The sequence below is a fragment of the Oreochromis aureus genome, linkage group 7 (genome assembly GCF_013358895.1).
Source record: "Oreochromis aureus strain Israel breed Guangdong linkage group 7, ZZ_aureus, whole genome shotgun sequence".
NCBI classification, from domain to species: Eukaryota; Metazoa; Chordata; class Actinopteri; order Cichliformes; family Cichlidae; genus Oreochromis; species Oreochromis aureus.
Window position 1 is genome coordinate 48,829,988 of NC_052948.1, and position 24,463 is coordinate 48,854,450.

The following is a 24,463-nucleotide window of genomic DNA, read 5'->3' on the forward strand; positions in this document are numbered from 1 at the left end:
CACTAACAGAATTGGCTGGTAGAATATGCCAGTTGATTTTGCATGAAGTAAGGCTGATCAAAATGGTGAAGCTGTAGTGTTACTTTAATAAAAATCGGCTCTATAGCATTTTTTTTTCATCTTGTCTTCCAGAGTGGATGTTTAGGAGAGGTATAAACATATTTGTCTGTAATGAGAATGGAGATCACGATCTACTGATGTTTAATTTCTATCATCCCCCAGAGTTTATGTTGGAAGTGAAACACCAACCAAAGGGATTTCATACAAATTGCCAACTCAAAAACAACACTATAATGGGCCTATAAAGCATTATACACTGATTTATTATCCTAAATCAAGCAGACAGTTACCACTTATATCACCCAAAATAAAGTGGTCCCCATGAATACTATTAGAGCAGTGGAAAAAATAATTCCAGAGTTGGCGTTTAGCATTTAATATCGCATCTATTGATCATCTCTGATAATGACAGAGGCACAGTGCCAAAGCAGGGAGAAGATTGAGAGTGGGCGCTAGTGGATGAGCTTTAGGGATCTAATTTAGCTGTGGGTGAGATTCTAGCCTGATTATTATTTATATGACACATCATCCACATTAGGCAGAGCTTCCCTGTTCCACATGCCACTCTTGATCTTCCTCTCTCCTCCCTGTTTCAAAGACATGGCACAATGGTGATGGGCACCATCTGGCACTCACTGTTGGCACAAGTTCGGTATGTGATTATTGCCAAACAGCATGAACAAGGGTTCTCGCTCTCCTGCTTTTCTTGGTGTGTCTCTCACTCTTCTGTTTCACACCCAGGTTTATATTTGTCATTTCCACACACAAACAAACTCATGAGTGGATGGATACACATTTGTAAGGACATAAAACAATTTTATGGTTTCACATCTCCTCTGAATGGTCTGGGACAAACATGTTTTCAATGTATGCACTATGAACACGTCACATACCACGGTGCCTTTTCTGACCTAGCTGTAGTGCTGTCAGCAGTTCAAGATAAAAAATAAGTATGTAGAGCCAATAATGCTCTTCATATCTATTTTCTTGTTTTCTCACTGTGAAAATCTCGTACTCCAGCTGGCTGAACATTTTGACTGTGTAGATTCATATGAATGAGATTGATGCCTACAGTGTGTTTTCTCCCTCTCCCCCGCGAGATGCCTGTTGATCCACGGCTCAGCCCTGAAGTAAAGATGGATTACTGCAGAAGAACTGCCTGCCTTGCCCTTTACACATTTCACACACACCACTTCTCCATTATCAGGCTCATCCACGGGGGGAAGAGGTGTGCATGTGCACACACATGCCCCTACATCAACACAGGTCTTAAAGCTCTGATGGGGTTGTTAGCAAAAGGTCACTGTCAAGACTCTGACAAATCTTTCTTTAGAGAGGCAAAAACCTCTCATATCCAGTTACATTCGCAGTACACCAGGTATCAGATTTTTGTTGTCTTTCTATCACTTTCCATTTACATGTCTCTCTCTGTTTCTCTCTCTAGTTTCTCCCCCCATTTGCTTAGGTTGTAGAGTAAAGAATTCATGCTTGTATGTTTGGATCAATTTCCCATGGAGTGCCCATAATCTGGATGTAAAAGATATCCATAAAAGCAAATCCAAGCTCAGTGATAGGCAGTTTAGATCTGGATATATCTGGATACTGGATATTGACAGCTTTAGCCTCAGGATTCAGTTAAAATCGTTTTGACTGGTAACTAAATTATTTTTGAATATATCATGTCTAAGAGCTATTCTGTTTATTTTTGTATTTGCAATAAAAAGTTTGAATGCCATATCAGGTCTAAGCAGAAACATGGTTAGTGAGAGAAAATGTGTCTGATTGATCCTCCTACTTTACTTGCTATTGTTTCCATACAACACAGATATGGTAACAGACGAGTGAAAGTAGAGTCAGCGGCAGTTTGTGTAGCATAAAAGTCTCACATCAGATTCTCAAGTTAACTACAATGATCATGCGTAAATAATCAGAATAAAAAGCTGCTGGCCTTCCGGCTCGCCCAACTCCAGCCTTTTTTTTTAAAAGGACATGGACATATCCATAAAACTGGCAAATGCTAGATTCCAGAGGAATTGCATTAAAGCAGAGTTAAGCCTGCTTCCAGAGACAATAGCCAACTGTGGCCACAAGATGGCAGTAATTTAAAAGATGGTGGAAAACACGCAATGAGAGAAACAGAACACCGTTTGACATGCAAGGCTTGCATGGATAGTGTTTCATAATTTTCACTGGTTCCGATAAATCCTGTTTTCTAAGACATAACTGGGCAATATTCACACTCACTGGTTCAGAAGCTGTTTACTACTTGTCTATGTCTATCAGCTAAATGGTCTTTTACACGCAAAATTACACTGAATGTGATTCCTCTTCTTGAAATAATGAAAGGTAGAATAACATCTGATGCTGCAAAATTAGTTGGTAATAAAGGAAATTTTATTTAGTGTGATGGAAGTGACACATATAGGGTCAAAGGATGTCACTGACTCACATATGATGGGATATAAAATATATTAGAGGGTGAGCTACGCAAGTGGAATCTGAAATATCAACTAGTGCCCAGGGGGTGACAAGCAAATTGCTAGATAAGTGGATGGACCTTAATTACATCTGCCTGCTGTTTGGTGATGAATAAGCAGGTGTTCACTGGGTCGTAGAGCTTTTTTTCTGAAAAATGAAAAAAAAAAGGTGTGTGCTGCAGTTGTAGACAATGCTTTGACATTACACCAGAATGTTAAAATTGTGGGCCATAAAACAAAATAAACAGTAAAGAAGAATAAACAAGCAGAAACCTGCTACGAGGCTTTACAGTTTTTTACATTTAGGACAGTATTGTAGAGCCTACTATCACAGGCATGTTAGCATCAGCAGAGGAAGCTCAGTCTCAGTGGAGGGTTCTTTACACCGTCTTTGAGGTCACAAATCACAGTACTAGTACTGCATTGCTCTCGAAACTGTCACTGCTGCCTCACAGATGATGTGGAGGAACCCCTCAAAATAAGGACCATTCACTTAAATGATTGCAGACTCGGTCTTGCAATGTAGAAGCAAATCAGATTAATGGTGGAACAGATGGAGTTTGCTTGATTTGTGAGACTGACGCTGTATGTGACAGTCAAGTCTGGACGACGTCTGCTCACTCTCTTTTACACAAACACACTCAGGTCCCTCTGTCAATAATTTATACTTTGTATGGTTTATGTTTCATAAAACGTAAAAGTAGGTTTTGTGTTTCATCTTCCTCCCCGCTTTGCTTCATTGCTTCTTCAAATACAGATGCACTCTTCTCCTCCTCCTCTTTCTTCACTTCTGTATTTTTCCCCCCTGAGAATTCATTTTATATTCTATTCAGTCAGGTCTTCTCACTCCCTGTTATGATAATGGAAGAGAATTGTCAATGTTTAATGAAAGGCTGGAGGCTACATACAGGTTCAGACATATCCTTGTGTACGTGAACATAAGAAGTTCATCTATAATTAGTTCACACATCACTGTGTTTCAAGGAGAGCTCTGTTAAATATGTGTACATCGGGGTGCAGATTTTTTCGGACAAGTGTCCACGGATTTGCATACCGCATGTATAGTGCAATTGTTGATTTGCCTCAGTAAAGTGTGCATAGAAACCTGTTGGGGTCATGGTTCATTTATCTATTGAAGGGAATCCAGTGCTGTAAGTAGCAATTGTTCCCACTAAACACCTCTCTGACGTTCCTCTCATCCTTCCTTCCTGCTGCTGCTATGCCCAATCCAGAGTTGCCAGTTTGCACCACTTCACCTCATCCCCATTTAGGTGTGAAATGTATTTATATTCAAGGCAGAGGGGGAAAAAAACGGAGAAGTGGGGGCAGAGCAGAGGAAGTGACACAACCAATCTGCGGGAAAAGGCGCCTCTTTCTGATGCCTGTAAAATAGCATATTCCTCTGGATAAAAGCAGGACAATGGGAAGCTGTCGGTAGCTATGGGCCACAGTTAGGAACATGTGGAGAATATTTGAATTGGACTGCTACGCCCTTCTGGGCCAGATGAGAAGGTGATTCAAAGGCGGTGGAAAGAAACGTGAAGCCGAGCTGTGAAGTGGCACTCTGGCGATAGGGAAGGAGACAGAAGCATATTACAGAGGCCAAGAGTAGTATGAATGAGTGCTCTATGCAACACAGCCCACAACTCTTAACACTCTCTTGAGTTACTGCAAAGACAATATGAATTTTCTTACTAGGTTCTTCACTTTAGTGTACTTCTCTTTATTCCCTTGTTCAGGCCTGCACAGCTTGACAGAATCACAAAAAAGCCACATGCTGTTTATATATTTTTTTAAACCCAATCAATTTGTTCTCTCAATCAATTAATTCTGTCTGAAACTCAGCTTGCAATGTGCTGCATGTTTAATCATGCAAGGCATGCAGAGCTGCTCCATCACAGAAATCCACTGGACAAGCGTCTCTGGCAATCATCTTCCACCCATATCGAGCCAACAAAGAGATGACTCCGAGTCTCCCCCGGCACTATTATTACTTTTTAAAATCTTTTAAAGCCGTTGTGATGAATTCTTGATGTGGATTAATATTTCACTGCACACAAGAGTTAGGCATTTGTGCAGGGGAAAAAAGAAGAAGAAGTAAAAGAAGAAGGAATGGGACACTTGCCAAAATTTAAAAAAAAAAGGAGAAATTGAGATGCATCAAGAGTCATCCACAATTCATCTCCCACGCCCAGTCTCCAGACTCTCTTATTCTCAGCCGGCTCTCTCTGGGGTCTATCACAATCGAGGGACAGCGTGCGAATATCTGTCGTGCAATGTTGTGCCAGTGGAGCTGTGCGTCAGGAAGCGCTGATTCACGGTCAGTGTGTGGTGGGATTGGGGAGCGAAGAACTCTTACTGTAGGCGCTATCACAAAATGTTCATCTCAAATCATCCCGATGGATCAGTCTACAGCCCGATTCTTACGAGACAAGCAAAAGAAATCCTCTGTCACCACTGCGCCTGGGCATGCATATGCATATCACTGATGTGAACAGCGACTCATTGACAAATGTTTAAAGAGTCTGACTAGGCTGTAAATGAGAGCAATGGAGAGAAAACAATATGAGCGTGGAACGAGGCCACAGCACAAGACTGGCAACAAACACGAGTGACATCTCCGTGGATAAAAGTCAGCGGAAAGGAAAGCGAGAAAGGCACAAATGCTTCCTCAGCACTCCTTTTTTCCTCAATTATCTGGTGTTCACTGAAGGCGACGACGGCTTTGTTTTAAAGAAAGGGGAAAAAAAGAACAAACTTTAGTAGACTCATAGTTCAGATGAAAACATATCGTCCACGGAGTCATTAATCCATCTCAGAGTCGCGGCCCATCAAGCTCCTCCAGCGAAACGCGTGATCGAGCAATAGACAGAGCAGTTGCAGAGATAAAGCAGCAGAGTACAGATCTGATTAGGCTGCTGTCTCCGTACACTCCACGGGGATTAAGCACAACAGCTCCTTGTTAGACCTCCCTACTTCATTTCATACAGCACATTCGCCATTAGCAAAAAGAATAACAGGGAGAGAAGGGGAAAAAAAAAATCACAAACGCACTCACTAATTAACACTCCTGCGTGGCCACACAATCGAATTCACATTTTAATATGCAGTTAATGTGCCACTGGTGCTGGATAAATAGCATCAGATACATCATGCATTATTCGTCCTGTAAAATGAGACCTTAAAAAAAAAAGGCAGAACAAATGAAGTGCTTGTTTATGAACCATGTTTGGGTACAAAATGCTCAGAGTGTTACTCTCTGTAGCCACTAGTATCTACATTTGCATGCTTAAAGTGTCATTAGCATTTTTTATATAAGCTCTGCCCCGAAAGATGTCCTGAGAAACTAGAGAACAAAGCCCTGTGCGCAAACACACAAAGGCATGCTCAAATACACATGTATCATAACAACTTTGTGCTTAACATATTCATGATGTTGTTAGGTGTTTGTTTTGTTTTTTTTTAAAGAGATGCTTATCATATCCAGCTTGGTGCCTGCATTAAAGTGAGGGTTAGATTTTGTCCTTTGTTTTTCCAAATTTTACAATCCCACTCTCACACATATCATTACGTAACATAACTTTTTCCTAGACAATAAGTTGGGTGTTTTGGGGTTTTTTTGTTCTTTGTTATTTCTGATTGATTACGCCTCAAACTGCCCTTTGGTAACCAGTAATTAAATTTAAAAATGTCATTGTCCTGGTCACAAAAGCAAAGTCTGAAAAGAATAATATGGATTTTCTCGACCTTTGAGGCAATCAGGAGAAAAAACACTTACTACACAGGATCAAAAGCGTAATTGCTGTGTTTGAAAACTGCAGACTCTCTACTAGAATGTATCGTTGCATTAACTCTTTCCACCTGCAAGCTGTAAGCCAAACACTGATGATTATTGTTAATGGGATATCAGGATCACTCAGGACAAATAAAGAACTGTATCTTTCAACTCAGTTTTGCTCAGCGAGCGCCAGGTATACGATTTAACTCAAAACCTTTCCTTAAAACTGCAATGGAAGAAAAATCAGATTAAATGTAGATGAAATCTATGTGCATTAACACAAAAAAATACTATGGTTTCAGCTTGTGTCCCTACCAGAAACAGCTGTGTGATACAGCCAAAAAAACTAAAAACAGCACAGAGTGCAGTGAATCAAAAATGCAGAAAATTCCTCTTTTCTGCCGCTGCCCTGCCAGTGCTGGCACCAGCTCTGCCTCTCTGCCTTTTAATAATCTAGTCGCATTTTAGCAGGTTTGAAACCTGAACATTACACTGCATTATGCAGTGGAGGCTGGGGGTCATTACTGGAGGAAGAAAATCATCAGGGGAAAAATCTGGATTTGTGTAGTTTCTTGCCTTAGACCCTTGCAGAGCCACTGAGGTCAGTAGTTTGAACTTTGGACCCAAACGTGTGGCCTGTCCATCCAGCCATCCATCCGTCCATCCATCCATCCATCCATCCATCCATCCATCCATCCATCCATCCATCCATCCATCCATCCATCCATCCATCCATCCATCCATCCATCCATCCATCCATCCATCCAGCCAACCATCCATCCATCCATCCATCCATCCATCCAGCCATCATCCATCCATCCATCCAGCCAACCATCCATCCCAAACCACCTCAGCTGGCTCCTTTTTGATGTGGCAAGCATGCAGCCACTTTTATCAAAGGCTAAGCACCAGCACCACATGCCTGAGGAACATGTACGAGCTGCCGGCCAACAAACCAAAACAATGGTTTGATTTGAACGGTATTGACTTGTGAGCTTATTGCGACCCTTTTTATACAAGTACTTATCTGATCCGTGAAAATAAATACTCTTTATTTCGCTTTGAAAATATATTTCGCTATGAAATGAATCTCGGTCACGTTACTCGTCTAAAATTTGTTGTGGCTGACTTGTCAATGACAAATAGTCTTGCACAAAAATTCTGAAATGGAATTTATTTTTCTGAATAAACTCCCGTCTCAGCTTTTCAACTAGATTGACAGAGTGCGGCGTGCTGAGCTGGGCTTTTCTTCGAAGACTAAGATTCCAAGAAGCTTCTTAATTGATGAAATCTGCCTTGTCAGATTTCAGGGCTTTTCCATCACTCACTTTTTCAGGCTACGCTTTATCTTCACCTTCTTCTTTATTGCTGCCAAGTTCTCTTTTTCTAAACTCGGCTCTACTTGAGCCGCGGAGAAAAGAGAATCTCCTCCCCCCTTTCAAGGCAGGAAAATCCTCTTGTCACACATGAGAGAAACATGTCGACTCGCAGATTGACTGATAAGTCCTCATCTGACCATAAAACCGAGGCTTGCGATGTCATCGGCAGGTCGCAGTATTAAGTCAAATATTTCAGAACTGCAACCCGAGAGAAAAAAAAAAACTGTGAAGAACATCCCAGAGTGATAACTTTAGAATCTCTCTTCTTCTTCTTTTTTGCTTTAACATTAGGAAGTGTCGCTGCTTCAGACATTCCCGAGGAGTAATGTGGCAATATTTCAAGATGAACCCCAGTTTAGGTTCCAACTCAATCACTTTTCTTATGGGCCTCTTCTCCCTCTTTTCTTCTTTCATTTTTAAATCTCAGATCTTTTCTCTTAGATCTCTCTGTTTTTTCTTTTCTTTTTTGCTTTCTCGTCCTCAAGTGTTGCCCCCACTGTCTTTTCCATGTGTTTTGACGGAGGGGCTCTCCACACACAGTATAAATAAATTACTGAACACAATCAGATTAGGATAATAGTTTGATTGAATCATTTATGTGGTTTACAGTAACTAGCTTCAGTTATAATGCCATTTGCTTGATAATGGAGTTAAGGTCGAGGATACGTCGCAGCTACAGGAAACACCTTATTAGTGGTGCAAAAATAATAAATAACAAACGAGCGAGTGGGCACGGAATCGAATCACTGGAAGTAATCAGTCTGAGGTGAACGCATGTCACTTTTCACGGCTCCAGACCACAATTAAAAAGACTGATGATGAATCTTGTCTCCTTAATTGAGTTATCCGTTCACAGATTTATGAAATAATTTCCTAGCCCCCTTCCGAGGTGTTTAAATGAAAGTTTTAATAATCAGAGTACTGCTTTAATCCCGCTATAATCAAATTACATCCAAGCATGCAAGCACTCTTGTCACCCCTCAAATCAAATCAAATCAAATCACCTTTATTGTCACATCACATGTGCAGGTACACTGGTACAGTACATGCGAGTGAAATTCTTGTGTGCAAGCTTCACAAGCAACAGAGTTGTGTTCCTCCTATCCTATCACGGGTTTCATTTCTCCTCTTGTCTCCTCTCTGAAGGACCCCCTCCCCTCCCCCACAGTTTTTGACATGTACAAGCAGGAGACATGGATTTCAATTTTGTCACAATCCCCACTTTTCTTTTTTTCACCCTCTCACAAAGTGTGAAATCCTGTTTGTTAATTGACTGATTTTAATTCAAATCTCAGAGCAGAATGATTCTGGAGTCACTCTATGTGTGTGTGAGTGTCTGAGTGTCTAAAAGAGAGATGATGAGAGTTGAAAAATGAGAGGAGCAAAACGGGAAGTGGGAGAAAAAAAGAGTTTGAACACGGGTGCATGACTTAAGTCTGTGTTTCTTGTTTAGCCTATTAAATTAGAGGAGGAGCAGGAGAATGATTGCGATTAATGCAGCTCTTGTAAATGCGTTCAGTGATCAAAACCGGCAGCGGTGTCTATGCAATGAGTGGCCATACTCGGAGTGCTTTATATCCGGCCGTGCTGTCACACAGAGCAGAATGGCAATCCTACCAAGCCATAAAACTGAACTTCCAAAATCTGACGTGACTCAAAGTGACAGCGTGATGCACATAACTGTGCACCGACACAAGCTCTGTGCGCTCGGTGCTCACGTGTGATGCAAGCAATAAACAGTCAGATTTCACACATGCGTACATCCACGTACCTGTAGATGATGCACGCGCAGTCCCTGCAGGTCCCACAGTTCTCAATGTCCTGTCCGGTTCTGTAGGAATGTCTTCTGTTGAGAAGCACAGAGATGACATATCAGGGGAAAAAAATAAAAGAGGAATGCTTTTGTGTTTGTGTGTTTGTGCGAGCCCACAAAGACATATTGAGGTTATCGTTTTTCCCTCGCTGAGTCAAATTTTTGGCACACGAAGTCCTGAATATAAACCAATCTCCTCCCTGAAATCACCCCTGATCATTTTTTAATGAACGATACCCCTTCTAACGGGCTCGGTCGGTTACGTAAACCATGAGTCACTATATCACTCCAGGCATAAAATAATGCTTATGAGGTAGAAGTCAAGTCTGCGTGCACAAGGCCGAGACTGAATTTAAATACTGGAACATGCGAGATGTGTCACTTTATGAGACAGTAGGCTGTTCGGTCACATGTTCAGATGTCTTCAAAGGGCTGGCATTAGTGTTAACACTGTGATTTGGATTACGCTGCTCAGACGTCAGTCAAGTCTTTCCATGGATTCACAGACACGCATCCATTCCTGTGTATCCATGATTTTTTTTTTCCGCGTCCCCCCCGCAAACATGTACTATTTTGGAATGATAAGGCAGAAGAAATTACTAAGCAGCTTACAATGTAGGAAGCAGATTAATTAAAGACTTGATGAGAATGGCAAACGGGTTTACACTAAAGAGGCATGGAGCATCTGAAACCACTTGATGACAATCTCTCCTGCCTGCTGCATACATGCATGAGGAACAAGCCGTTGCGGAATAGGTGCGCCGAAACTCCCATAAGCCTCCCCGTGGTCTGACATGAGATCAGTTCCTCAGCATATTGAGAGCTGACACTTGCCTGACTGACATGAGACGTCGTAAAAATAACTACAGATGCTCCCATGCTTTCTTGTCTGCTGTGCTCAATCTGGTGTTGCGTTTTCCTCTTTCTGTCGCTCAACCTGCTGTTTTAGCTTTTGCCTTTTTCACTCTAACCAAATTTATATTGTGTTCTGTCCACAGAGCTTTGTATTGACACTGTGTGCAGTAGGGGGATTGGCTATAAATAGAGGAGCTTCATCACAGCAAAGCTTAGGCACAACAACCATCTATCTGTAATATTCAGAGCACACGATGCTGGAAAGTTATTACTGCTGGGCTGTGGATATTCCCTTTTTGGTGAAGAATAATCTGCCTACAACAACCCACTTGTCTGCTCCGTTCCATGAGAGAAGAGACAGTCTATTAGTGCAAAGCACTGTTATGTCTGGCTTTGATATCTATCCATCTATCCATCTTTCTAAATTTAATAAAGGCTGAGCGATTGACTGTTAAAAATTAACAGATGGCTTCTCACACTGTGCTTGGAAATGTGCTGCAAGGCTCTGGTAGCCTTGGGTTTACAGTTCCACTAGCCCAAGGGTTGCAGTCATTTCACATTTACAGCTTCAGTTGTGGGATAGCTCCTCTTTTAGCCCAGGGCTTTCACACTACTTTTAAAACCAAACAAGCCCTTTTGAGGCTCTTGATTTAACCCCAGGCAGCAGCACCTTTCACACTACTGTTAACACTACCTTTGGAAACCACCTTGGGCATGTGGTGCCAAAGAACAATAGTGTGATCCGGGGCCATCTTCCCTAGTGTGTGAAATTTCTAGAATTAAATTCCAGACTGTGTGATTTTTTAAAAAGGCCAACAGCCAAAGCAAGCTCAGGAAATGAGCTAGCTTAGACCAAAGGCCATGACTCATGAGTCTAAGCTAGCCTTTGCAAAATCCCACATTTAGGTTAGCCCAGGGCTAACCAGAAGCCTTCAAGCACTTGTTCTGAAGGCAGCAGCAGTAAGAATGTTATTATGTCAGTTGCAATTGACAAAAGGGTGACAATCATTAAAAACATTGCTGATTACAAAGGTCTGGAGTCAGTATGCAGGAATTAGCTTTCACTTGAGAACTTTTCTGTTCTTCTGCACTACAGAAAGAACATTGCTAAGTCTTTATACCATTTGCAAATATTTGGGCACATTTAGGCAAATGACTAAGCATAATGGTCTACAGTTCATTTGTTGTTAAAATAGATAATGTCTCTACTTGTGGAACAGTCCATCAAACCATCAAAATGTGCTGACCCTGCTGTCATGTAAGATCTGCGCATGCATGTGTATTGCATAGTTTTTAGAGTACGGTTGTTCCCAGTTTCTTTGGCTCAATTGTTCAATAACAATCAAAACTGTCAAAAACAATATCTGAAAACCTTCAGCTTTAAATGTATGCACATCAAAGAGAGTTATCGTCTGTCATTTAGCATTTGCTAATTTTCTTTTAGGACATATAAGCAAAAAAACTAACAACCTTGGCATGTCTTTGTAATTAAAAGAGGACTTGTTTATGTTGTTCAAATAGTTTTGCACTTTATTATGTATGTCATTAAATGAAGAATAGTCAACCAGAAAACCAAAATCTGGTGATCCAGGTGTATGTACATATTTTATAGAGCTTGAGTGCAACAGAGTTACAACAGTTTGTTAACACTGAAAAACTACCTCATTTTATAGGGTAGGCAGCCTGCCATGAATATAAGAAGATGCGGGAGAGTGCAGAGGACGGATGCAGCATACAGTGGTTCTTTCTCTATTACACTGAAAGCGAGCACATTAGGTGTGAGGTGGCTGAGAATCTGTGGCCAACAGAGTAACAGGATGTCCAGTGATTCCAGCTCTGTTTATTGATGTAGAATACTAGAAAACCGTGTCTTGTTTCCACGCTATGTGCTGATGATAATCTATGTGGTGGTGGTGGGGTGGTTGGTGGGGGGGTGGGGCGTCTTTGCAATTATGTTTACATTTTACGGTCTGTTTACTGTAATTTACTATGTTGTATGATAATTGCAGGAAATTTTTATACATCACATTACATGCTAATGTATGTGTACTTTTGCTCTACAAAGTATGCAATAAACACTGCATGATAAATCATCTGAATTCACTTTGATACACAACAGCACTCAGTTATCGTCAGGAAAATAAGCCGAGTGCAATATAGTTATTCATTGTCAATAGAAACATGTAGAACAGAACTTTTTAGGGATATTGGAAGATGAGTAATTCACTTGTAGAGTTATTTCAACCAAATACAGAAACATTCTAATGACTCTGGTTTGCACGGTGTCAAATGAGCTTGTCATTTTTTGGCAGGAGTAACTTATTCATTGAGACAAAAGCCTATTCTGAAAGGTTAGGGTCAAGTTACAGTCTTTTGCAGGCTGATTATAGTGTTTTTTCTATGTTTGAGAGAAACTGTAAAATGTCAATTATCAGTTGTTATTGTGACAAAAAATACAGCCAGTAGATCATCAACAAATATGCTTAGTAGTACATTATTGCTTTATAAATCAGATGAACCCAGGTGCACATGAGACTTGTGCTTTCTCTTTGTTTTCTATTACTGTTGATACGAAGTTTATTGGTCACTTGTTGTTTGGTTATGTTATAGTAATGCCCCAAAGGTACCAAAGTCTCAAGTGAAGCACTTAAAGATCATAGTTTCACTTTAAACATACTTGTTCATAATAATCACAATTTAGAAGTCTCAATTTTCTGTCTTACCAGGGTGAAACATACACTGGAGAGTTTATATGTGTTATTCACATGGCTACCATAAACTAAATCACTTTCTGTCAACCAGTGATCAGAAAGAATGATACTGAAACTCCTGGCTTACTAGTGGGTACAGCAGGGCACGCGTGGTCTGTGGGTGATTACAACTGATAACAGTCATTTAATGGTCTGATAACATTCAAAGCAGGTTCACTTTTTCATTATGTAAATTGTCTCACTGAAATTAAATATAGCCTCACCCATCTCTCTCAGCTTCCTTCTTCTCAAGGTCTTGAATGACATCCAGCAGGACCTTAATGGTGTTCTGGCTGGTCTCCAGGACCCCCTCCAGGCTTTGAAGTTGAGTCTGCAAGCTACGAATATCATGCAGGGGGCCATTGGGACTCAAGAGCTTTTCTGTGACCCTGGATGGGTCCAATTTACACCTGGCCCCAGACACCAACCCTCCCAGAATTTCCTGGACCTGTCTCAGAGTATCAGCCTGGGTGGCAGTCAGGGGCCCAGCTGTAGGCCGCCCCCCAGAAGCAGAGCAGCCCCTGGATCCAGAGCATCCCTGCTGATTTGGAGGGAGAGCGTGTTGGCTGTTGGGGGTGTTCGGCCTGACGTTGGCTCCTGAGCAGAGCATTTTGTGTAGCGCCCCAAGCTGAGCCTGGGCTGAGCTAAGACAGCTGGGCTTAAAACAGGCCTTGGCAGGAGAGGAGGAGGAGGAGGAGGACTGCTTCTCTCCCTTCATCACAGCAACTGGCGGAGTTTGAGCTCTGTGCTTCAGAGAGCTGGCTCTCTCACAGAGCTTTGGTGAGTCTTTTATATCCTCCTTTTTTTCCTTCTCTCTATCTTTATCTTTGTTGCTGACCTTGCTGTCTGCCCTGAGCATGGGTGTTCGGACTGCAGGACCTGGCGGATCATTTCCCTTTTTTCGTGGTGTGTATGGTGGAGGCGGTGGAGGAGGAGGTGGAAGTCGAATGCCCCTCTTATCCTGAGCATTGTACGGGGTCTGAGAAGGGGGGGTGTATGGTGGTGCAGCACGAAATGTGGAAGAGTACAGAGGAATGGCTTTAGTTGGTGTTGCACATTGTTGAACATTTGCAAGAGTGGACGCATAGGTTTTCACAAGCGGAGGTGGGGAAGTGCAAGATTTCAGTTTTGGGACGGGGGAGGAATAAGGGGTTATGCCTGTGCAAGCAGAAGAGGTATTTTGCAAAGTTTGACATGGGATGTTGCAATGAGAGACAGTTTGAATGACTGTGGCATAAGAAGGTGCAGTTGGATTCAAGTGAGGTGCATGGGGACCAACTGCATGTGTAGTTGTGTAATATGATATGGATGTGCAAGATATGGCAGTTTGAGTAACAAATGTACAGGGAGTTACATTTGATGAAGATGTAGTATTTGATGCTGCTGATGGTGGTTGATGTATTACATTTGGGGCAGGGGTTGGATGTTTGGTGAGATCAGCAGGAGTTATAATGGGTGTTATAGTTGGGGTAGGGGTGGAGCGGGTTAACTGAGGGGATGACACCATGTTTGACGTAAGGGGGGTGCAGTTTTGGGTGGGGCATGGCGATGCAGCTGAAGAAGCACTGGAGCAGACCACGGCTGTGCTGGGTGTTGTTGGTGGGGACACAACAGTGTAATAGGGGACCGGGAGTTGGGTAACAGTAGGTACAGAAGTGGAGCAAGGAATGGAAAGTGCTTTGGGAGGAGGTGGGGTTGTGGAAGCTAACTTGGCTGGAGAAGTACAAGGTAGCTTTGTGCAGTGCTCAGGGGTTTGTATTGGTGCACTTGTAGGTGGGGGAGATGTACAATAAGGCACAGTAGTTGTTTGGGTAGTAGGAGGGTCTGGAGTCACTGTTGGGGATATAGGCTTGCACGGAGTTTGCACTGAGCTGGGTGATGGTATTAAAGGTGGGGAAGCAAACGGGCTTTTAGTTTGTGTCTGTGTAGTGGAAAGTTTACAATCAGGAGAAGAGTGACTGGGAGAGCTTGTTTGTATTTGAGCGGTACACTGTTCAGCATTCAGAGGTAGGGTTGGATTGGTACTGGTGGTCTGAATTTGGGTTGTGCGTTGTTCCTCACTTGAAGGTGGAGAATGGTGATTTTCAGTTTGACTCTGGGCGGTGCAGTACTTTGAACTTAAAGGAGGGGATGGGCTCTCAGTCTGAACTTGAGTGGTACAGAGTTTGGCATTTGAAGGGGGTGGGGATGGACTGGGACTTTCAGTCTGTGTGGGAGTGGTGCAGTAGTGCACTTCCTTTCCGGGATCACTCGTTGTCCTGTTTAGACGCTTTCTCCTCCTGACCGCTGAGGGAGTACTGCTTCCCTGACGTTTGGGTCCATCTCGGCAGGATACAGAGGAACAGTGGTATGGCTCAGCATTTTGAAGGACTGAAGGAGGGCAGCTGTGCCTTGAGGTTTTTACAGCAGACTTCATTTCTGTCCTTGATACTTTAGACCTTCGTTCCACCACAGTTCGCTCCCCTGGGCCAGGAGGGCCGTTCTGATCTTTGGACGCAGGTAACAACACATGGTTGTGAGTAAGGAACTCGTCTTGAGAGTCATGTTCGTCATCCCCATCCACCCCAACTGAGTCCCCAAGGCTGTGGCTACGAGTGTGGGAGGAAGAGAGAGATTGGGGCTTTTTCAGGCATGGGGAGGTCTGAATGGCTGTGCTGGTGCTTGTACTGGGCCTGCGTGTCATTGGCAAGGTTAGAGAGTTAGCCTGTGGTGGTGCCCAGGTTCGACGTGTAGGACCAGGTGTCAATGGATGAGGAGGCGCTCGAGCTAAAAAGGCAGCCACCACCTCTATAGTGCTCGCCATGTCACCACGCACAGCCCCAACCACAGAGGTTTGGCCAGGTAGATCCTTGGTCTGTGGCCTATCCCTGTCAGTCCATGGCAGGGGGGACCTGCTGCTGTGTTTGCGAAGAGGATGTGGACTGTCACAGTCTTTGGCAGGCTTCTGATGGCTATTGTTTTCCCCTGTTCCACTGTTGCCACTGCTGCTGCTACCATCTTCCAGGTCTTTGAAGCGGACCTGGTGGGTGCGGTTGCGGCGCCGCTTGAGGCGACTTTCAATATCGGGGGAGTCTCGATTGAGAAGCACAGAGCGCACGGTCATTGTCCCAGGTAACTTGTCTGCCAAGCTGCTCTTGCCATTGGTCTGGCCTGTGAGCAAGTGGTCAGGCTCTTTGCTCACCATTTCTCCAGCCTCTCTCGCTCCCACAACATCCACACACTGTGAAGGCAGGTTGCTGTTGTGGAGAATCTCTTGTGTTAGTGTGTCAACAAGGAAAGCGATCTCTCCATTACTATATATTCAGTGTAACAGTGAGAGATCTATACGATTGACTGACTACGTTTCACTTTCATCCCAGAAAATACTGTAGATGTAGCAGTCTCTATACAGTATTGCATTTAGCTGCTCAGCTCATCTGTACACCAAGGACTTCCTTTGCAAATAAGATTGTCCTCAAGAAAAGATCGATTACCATTTTCCCAATTCAAGGTATAGTATAGATATCTGTGAGAAAACTTGTCTTAAACTTCCCTTTAAAATCTTATATAAAAATAAATATATGCAGCATCAAATATTCTTTAAAATGTCCATGCTGTTTCATGTCTTCTGAAGTTGTACACTTATTTTTTGCCTCTTATTCACATTTCTCTTTAACATTCCAGCAAGAAGAACTCTTGCAGAGGCCAGGGAGGTTACCTGCAGATAAGTGGAGAGGAAGGGAATGCAGCCTATCCTTTGTCTGTCCATCACATTGGCTGGTCTACTTGGCAGCCTCTCCTTCTCCACCTGCTTTGTCCCCTGGGCCCTCAGGAGATTGGATGGCCAAAGTACGGGATTGGCTTGACTGCGTTCCCATAATGATCTGGTCTTTTTTAACTTTTTTTTTTGGTCTCTTCTGCTTCCTTTTTAAATTTTTTTTTATCTCTTTCTTTTTCTCTCTCTGCTTCTTTCTTTTCTCAGCTCTTCTCTCCGTGACTCATTCTCTCATGGTCGAAGGCAGCATGAGTTCCTAAAGAGAGGAGAAAGATAAAGAGAGAGACGAATAAGAGACTGTAATTGTTTCCATATTATTGTGCTTCAGTTTCCATCGAAACACAATGTGCTCGTTCCTCCGGATAATGAAGAAGATGTAAGATAGGCAGCTATTTTGAAATGCATGAGAGCGGGGGTCAACACAGAATGGGAAAAGGAGACATGAATTCAGAAAAAGTGCTGAAAGGATGGAGGTTGGAAAAGAGAGAGAAAAACAGGTTCGGTGTATCATCAGCAGTGTAGAAATATAAGCTGAAAACAAGTGAAAAGAGATTGTAATTAAGGCCTATTCACACTGGCCAAGGGGGGTGTATAATGTTTTATTCCTTTTTTATGCTCTTTCCTCTCAGTATTGTTAAAAGTAGCCGTGTTTTAGTGGCAGCAATAATTTTTGCATTGAGTATCACTCCTGCTCATGGGCACACAGTATGACTGTTGTCATATTCCTTGGATTTCTCTTTTTCCTCCATGTTTTACAGTCTGTTGCCCTGTTATCAGTTCTTGATGATCTGCCATGGTGACATCCTCTCTGATTCATCTGGTCATTTTGTGACAGTCTGTCCGCCATGCTGCAGTTAGTAGTATGTTCTCGTCACCCCGATTCCGTGCTCTGTTTTTGACGATCTATGGCCTTGATACATGCAGTATATATCACTTCATTTCCTGTCTGCGAAACAGGCAGCCGGCCGTGATGCTGTCATTTGCCTTACACGATCTATGGATCTGTTCCTCGTTATCTCCTCGTGATAGCCTCTGACACTGACAGGCTCGGGCTAATTCTGTTGTGCGAGTGTGACTGGCTGTTACTCTGTTCCCCTCACCCCACCCACCCTCCCATCTTCTGTGGGAGGGGTAATTAGTGACTCCTTCACAGCTCCCAGGTTATTTAGGGAGAGAGATACCCGAGGGGCTGCCACTTTTATTTACATCCACTGTTTTCCTCGCTTTCCTCTCTTTTCTTTCCACTGAAGAGGAGGATCTTTGTCACAACTGTCCCCCCTCCCCCCTCCCGTCAACCCCTTTAAAAACATGGTTATTTGGATTAATTATGATTAAAGTCACAGCAGATAGAGCCTTGAGGGGAAATATCAACCATGCGCACTGTGATATATTAATGGATTTAGAAACAAACCGCGGGATTCCTTCTCATTTTACTTTCTTATCGCCGCCATGTATACAGATGAGCCGCTTAACTATGAATCATCCGGAAAAAGCAAATGACTCTGAGTTGAGGTACACATTTTTTCAGATGCGGGCGTGGGTGACGGTGCACTACGGAGGCTCATAAACACAAGCTATGGTTCATCTATAGCATAGAAGCTTCTGTTCATTTGACCTTGATGGTGATTTCTCCTTTCCTCACTTCTCCCTGGATAAATTTGTGGTTCTACCCTTCCTGTGTTTTTCATTAATATCCAATTTCACTCTGGTCGTTGGTCTACCCATTTCTTGCACGAAGCAGCCTTTCAACCTTCACCCTGACAGATTTCCCTCTACGTATCATAGGGCCATTACCCTTACTCATTTTAGACGTGTCACCCTGGGCACACCTTTCTTTCATCTTTCTCCCATCTGGCCCTTCTTTTTTTTTTACCTACTCTCAGCTCTATCTTTCTATCTTTATTTCCCAGTCTACCGAATGCTTTGCAGCAATCTCTTCTGCTGCCTCTTTTTGTCTAGTGCTTTCCACAGTTCATCCCCCTCACTCTGCAAACTACCCTCGGATCAAAATTTACGCTGACAGTTTAATGAATCCAGGCCCCCTCTTAATGCTGCATGGGCTTACCGCTAGGGCTGAGGGCAGCCCTTTTGCACATGTGACATTTCCATGTTGAGCTTTATTGGCAGACAAGAGATAAATCACCAGGGAAGAGGTGGAAGGTGTGCAGTGGCATAATGCTAGCAAGGGTCATAACTCTTAGCAGTTATTGTTTAGGATGTACTATAGTCTCTTTGCTATCTGCTTACGTCTCCAAGAAGGTTTTGCTGTTTATATTACCTCCTATTCTTTTTCCCGTGTGTGTGTGTGTGTGTGTGTGTGTGTGTGTGTGCATCATGAAAATGCTAAGGTCACATCTGATCATCCCGTGCTAAGCTGTTGTGACTCTTAGAAACGCATCTGAACATTCAAAATAGAAGAAGTCAAGACTGGTTCCACAGATATAATAACATTCTGACGATTTCAAGGATACTGAGAACTGTATCCATGCCAGTAGCACACTTTTGGGTCTAAGTGTGCAGAGGGGATGGGAGGTGTCATGGATTGGATTGTTATGTAAAGACATGTCAGATCAGATTGTCTAGGCACGCTTAAAATTTGTCAGAGAGGACTGCGATGAAGAGGAGGCAGAAAGAGGAAGAGGAAGGAGAGGAGGTAGACATGCTGGGATATATTTAGAGATGCTATGAGACACATAGCAAAGTAAGAGGAGTAGGAATCGGAATAAGTAGGAGGGAGGAAGAGGCGGAGGGAGACAGACAGGCGGGGGGGCAAAAGCAGGAGGAAGCAACCCCTGGCAGCAGAGGAAATGTCATGGTTAGGGTTCAGTGAAGTGGTAAATCAGGAGCATCAGCGTGTCAGGGCATTTAAGGGAGAAGTGGAGAGGAAATAAGAAAACCTATATGATCAGCTATCGGTCCTGTAAGCACACGGAGGTTAAGAGTTACACCTGTGCTTTGTCACAGAAATTTACACCACGGTCGGCTCAGAGAAGAGATGCAAAATGCATAAGCCGTTTTGGTGTTTGTGTTCTTGTCCAAAGAGATTTCCAATTCAAGAGCAGCTCCTTCGGAGTTGCCTGCAGATGACTACTTTGTTAGGTAAGCACTGAGTGTAGTACAGCTCAGCAATCTCGCAAACAAAGGGATGTTCAGTTTTATCTAATACAATAAAACCAGCAAGTGCGTTTACAAATGCAAAAAAAAGACTTGTGCATGCATGCGCAAATCAACAGCGTAGAATTATATATAGGTTTAACATATTATTATTATTAGAAGCAAGGGAGTATGTGAAGTAAAGCAAGTAAAAGTATTGTCCTCGGTGCTGGTACTTAAAGCAGAAAACGGTACTACTGCTGTAGCTACCTCTCACCGCTGAAAGTCTTGAGCCTGATCATGCTTAACAGCAAATTAAATTAAACAAACACAAATTAAATTATGATTCTTAATTCATTAGATATCCAACGCAACACAGTGAACACAGCCATTGTCATTCCTGTCAGACACTTATGTAATAGGGTCTAAATGTAAATGCCGGTTTGTTTGATTATGACTATGTAGGCTACTGGCATTCCAGTTTGGCCAGCTTCAATCTTGGCAAGCTGTGTTTCAGCAAGCTCTAGCTGCAAAGGAAGTTTTATATAATCAAGCTGTATAAAATAAAGCTATTGCCCAAGTGGTAACCACCGTGGCTGAGAATGAAGTTTTAGCCTCTGGATGTTAACCGCCACGCATTAATAAGATGGTCTTGCGCAGTTTACTGGTGTTGATGGCTCCATGTGTCTTGTTCTACGAATCTCTAACGAAACTCTATCATATCACATTATTTCTAATGACCTGCAGGGGGAGACTCCTCCAGCTGCAATCTGATTTATGAACTCAGCAGACACTTTCCTAAATAGTTTACAGTTTAAATGACTAGTGTAAAAGCTTTCTTAATATAGTAAGGTGCTCATTTGATAAACTACGGTGAAATTTAAAGTTAAATGAGAAAGCAGACCCTGTTATATCATCTATTTACCATATGATCACTACCATATGAGCTAATGGTGCTTTGCGGTTTGCTGGTCCGATTTGACCTCCTACTCACGATATCCAACCCCAAAACCTGGATTGACCATGGTTAAAATGTCAAATTTTAAGTTTCAAAATGTTAGTACGAAAACCTGGTCACTAGCATTTCAGTCCAACAAACACACCCTTCTTTTTCCTCCAGTTTATTCTAATTGTGAGCATTCTTTACTGTACTGAAGAAGGCTTAAACTAAGCAACTCCACCAAGGAGGTTTTGTGCTTGGTTTGGTTTGTTTTTCAGAATGATCAGTCTAAAAAGAGTTATGGACAGATTTGCACAAACAATTATTTATCTCTGGGCAAAAAGTTCCCTCTATATCGTCACAAAAAATATTAGACTGATGGAAGAGAAAATGGGTAATGCTGTCTTGATCTTCGAGACAATACTTAAAAACTAGCCTAGATGGAGCTAGCCTTCTGGATGCAGAGACTGGAGATTTTCCACTTCATCAGGAGTATGCAGTCTTTGATCGTTCTTGTTACAAAGTGTTTAATGAAAGTCACAAATCAGATGAAACGTACTGTAGTTATTTTCATATAGATTTCTATACAATCTCACTGCTTTTTGTAACCAGAGGAGTCTCCCCCTGCTGGTCATTATAAAAAATTAAAGCCACTTTTTGCATTGCCTTTGCTTTTCAGACCCAAAGGCCAAGCTGTGCTTACTACATGCTTCTGCTGTTCCCAAGCGACAAGAAAACAATCATTATTCACCTCACACTGTTTGGCATAACCATGAGATTCTGGCCTGATAATACCACCACACACACACACCTCATGTCTTAATTTGGAAAAGCAGGTTTGTTTTGAAGCACTAAGTCTTTGAATTTGTGTCAGAAATGGAAAAATTTTGACTTATAGTGCAGAACACTCTTAATATAGTGTATTATATAAATTGGATTTAATGACAGATCTGTACCACGGTGATTTTAAGTGCTTTACTGTGATGCTCTGCACAGCTCAGGTGGCAAATACTTTTGCTTCTCCTGCCGCTATCATGACTTTAAAAAGTCATTCAAACATGCATGATATGTTATCTCGCAAAGTTTCTCACCAGCTTCTTACTAAAGAGGACACTCTACTTGTTCCAGCTTTCTTCAAGGATGGCTGGATTACCTCTATCTTTCCGAGCGCGAGTGCCAGAAATGATTTGTTCCATCTGTCCTCTTTTAACCAAAATCCTCTGCCTAATATGAAATCCCTATATGTAGGCCAGTGGATGGTGATAAGCATACTTAGCCAACTGTGAGCAAATTTGAGAATGTTTGGGTGTCTGTGAAAGAAAGCCAGAGTAAACATTGTTCTTCCTTGTGCTCATTCTGCAAGCCCAATTGTCTTGCTTCACTGGCTGCTTCAGTTTGTTTCTCCTACTGTTCACGTCTCCTCGCCACTCAGTGCCACAGATTTCCAAGGTTCCCAAGGTCTCTGTGGGAATTCAGCAACACCACATAACTCGTGGTCAGACGGACATGTCCAGTGCACAGCAGCATGCTACACGTATGCAGCACAGTCCACTCCCCTCGGGGGGTTACTCTCTGCCAGGCTGCAACGTCGCTGTCCAAACTAATGTCCCAAGAGTACATCATAGTGTGTTACCTATGAAGCCAGCATGCTGTCAGTCCAGTGGAAACACCTGGCCAGCAGATAGGCATATTCTCCAAGTGCGTAAATGAAATTAAGAATAAAAGAAAAGGACACGTTAACTTCTGCTGGGCAAAGACAGAAAATGAAGTGGCGCAGATAGATGACAGATTCTCTTTTTTTTAAAAGCAATGTGCTAAAAGAAAAAAAAAGTGCTAGACGGAAGAGCCGAGAGACGGCAATATCTGACCTCTTTAAAGATGAGAGATGAGATGAAAGAGAGCGATACGGTGGTGCAGCGCAGAAGGAGGGAGAGAACAAGGGGGGAAGACTTGCGCGACAACAGTCAGGATTAACAGCACAGCGTTTCTTCACACAGGAAAAAGCGAGCGCACGAATCTGCACCTGCGCGTGGCGCGTGCACGTGTGTGTGCACGTGGAGGTGTGTGTGTGTGCGCCCGCGCGAAAGAGTACGTGTGCGGCTGGGATTGTTTCATGCGCACCAGTAACAAGATTGCTTCACTGATGGATGCAAACACATGTGCAAACTATGAGAAACAATTACTCTCACATGTGTGAGAAGATTACTGAAGCATGTTAATATGATTGAAATGCATTAATAATTTCACACTTTTCCTGGGAGGACTCTGCAGAATGAAATGCTCATGTTGCCAGAGCAGCACACACACACACACATAAATAAACACACACACAGATCCATACAAATGGAATTCCCTCTTTCAGTGCTTCCTCTTTAAACTTTCTGTGTATAGCTCCAAACACTCACACATGCACACACACAAACACACACACACAGTCCTGCTCATGACAAATGTGCAATGAAAGCACGCTGCTGGAATCTGCAACGCCACACCACCGACAAACCAATCTGAGCTTCTCACTCTGTAAAGCTTCTCATAAAGCTGCCCAATATCAGAAAATGACTCCCACACCTGCAGTAAAGCAAAAATCCAGAAATCACTAGATTTCTCACACACACACACACACACACAAATCAACACTGGCACACCCCCACTGCTGAATATGTGCACACACACACACATCTGCCGAGTATGTAAACAAAATGTATGCAGGCACGTGTGTGCACGCATGCGAGGACCATTCAGTGGGCTGTTGGGAGCCAAAACAAAACAATAAGTCAAATATGTCCTCGCTGCCAGCGTCCACTGCACGCAATCAACACAGACACTTGTACGCTGCTTTTTAAATCTCGCCTCATCTCTGATTTGCCTCACTCTCCATCTCTATGGTGATGCTGCGAGAAGGCTGCTGATGAGATTGCTGTACTATCTTCCATCAGGACACAGAACTGAGTCACACATACCTCATCTCTCTCTCTCTCTCTTCCTGCTTTCCTTCTGTGTTGTCTTCCCACAAGTGCTCGCTCCCTCTTCCCAAGCTATTCCTTCACGTCGCTTCCTCCCATTCTTCCATCCCTCTGGCATTCATGTTTGCTTTTTTTTTTTAAATTCCCACCTCTCTGTCACTGCTGCTCAGTGAGCTTCGCACCGTTCCCCTTCCTCTGTGCAGAGTCCATCTGCTCCTCTCTTGTCTCCCTTTCCTCTCCAGCTCACCTCTTTCTCTCTCTCTCTCTCTCTCTCTCTCTCCTCCTCCTCCTCCTCTCTGGTTGTGTCTTCCTCTATTTCACCCTCCTCTTTTCTCGTAGATTCATGCCTTTCACGTGGGAACCCTTTTATCCATCCCTCACGGCTCTCAGCTCCGCTGTGCCTACCTAGTTGTCTGAGCGTTTGTTCTGTGAGTGGAAGTGAAAGGACAGGAGGGGGAGTAAGAAGGCAAGAGTGAGCAAACAGGCAGTTATCGTCTCAGATGCTCCTCTCAGTTCTCCCCGTCCTGCTCCTTTTTTGCTCTCTCGCCTTTTCTCTCTGCATCTCTTCATCATGACCTCCTCTCCGTGTCGCCATGCA

At 43.0% G+C, this 24,463-nt stretch overlaps 1 protein-coding gene across 2 annotated transcripts in view; it reads right to left on the reverse strand.

Moving 5' to 3' along the window:
- The window catches only part of LOC120441280 (mucin-5AC), a 41,123-nt gene extending 16,660 nt beyond the window's left edge, over nt 1-24,463 (reverse strand). Inside the window, exons 1-3 of one of the 2 annotated variants that reach the window (XM_039615692.1) lie at nt 23,863-24,463; nt 13,337-17,122; nt 9,466-9,537 (exon numbers count right to left, since the gene is read on the reverse strand). In XM_039615692.1, the coding sequence (XP_039471626.1) occupies nt 9,466-9,537; nt 13,337-16,296 (3,032 nt within the window). In that variant the 5' untranslated portion in view covers nt 16,297-17,122; nt 23,863-24,463. Of the gene's footprint in view, nt 1-9,465; nt 9,541-13,336; nt 17,123-23,862 lie in introns of both variants that reach the window. The other variant, XM_039615691.1, reaches the window with a different exon arrangement.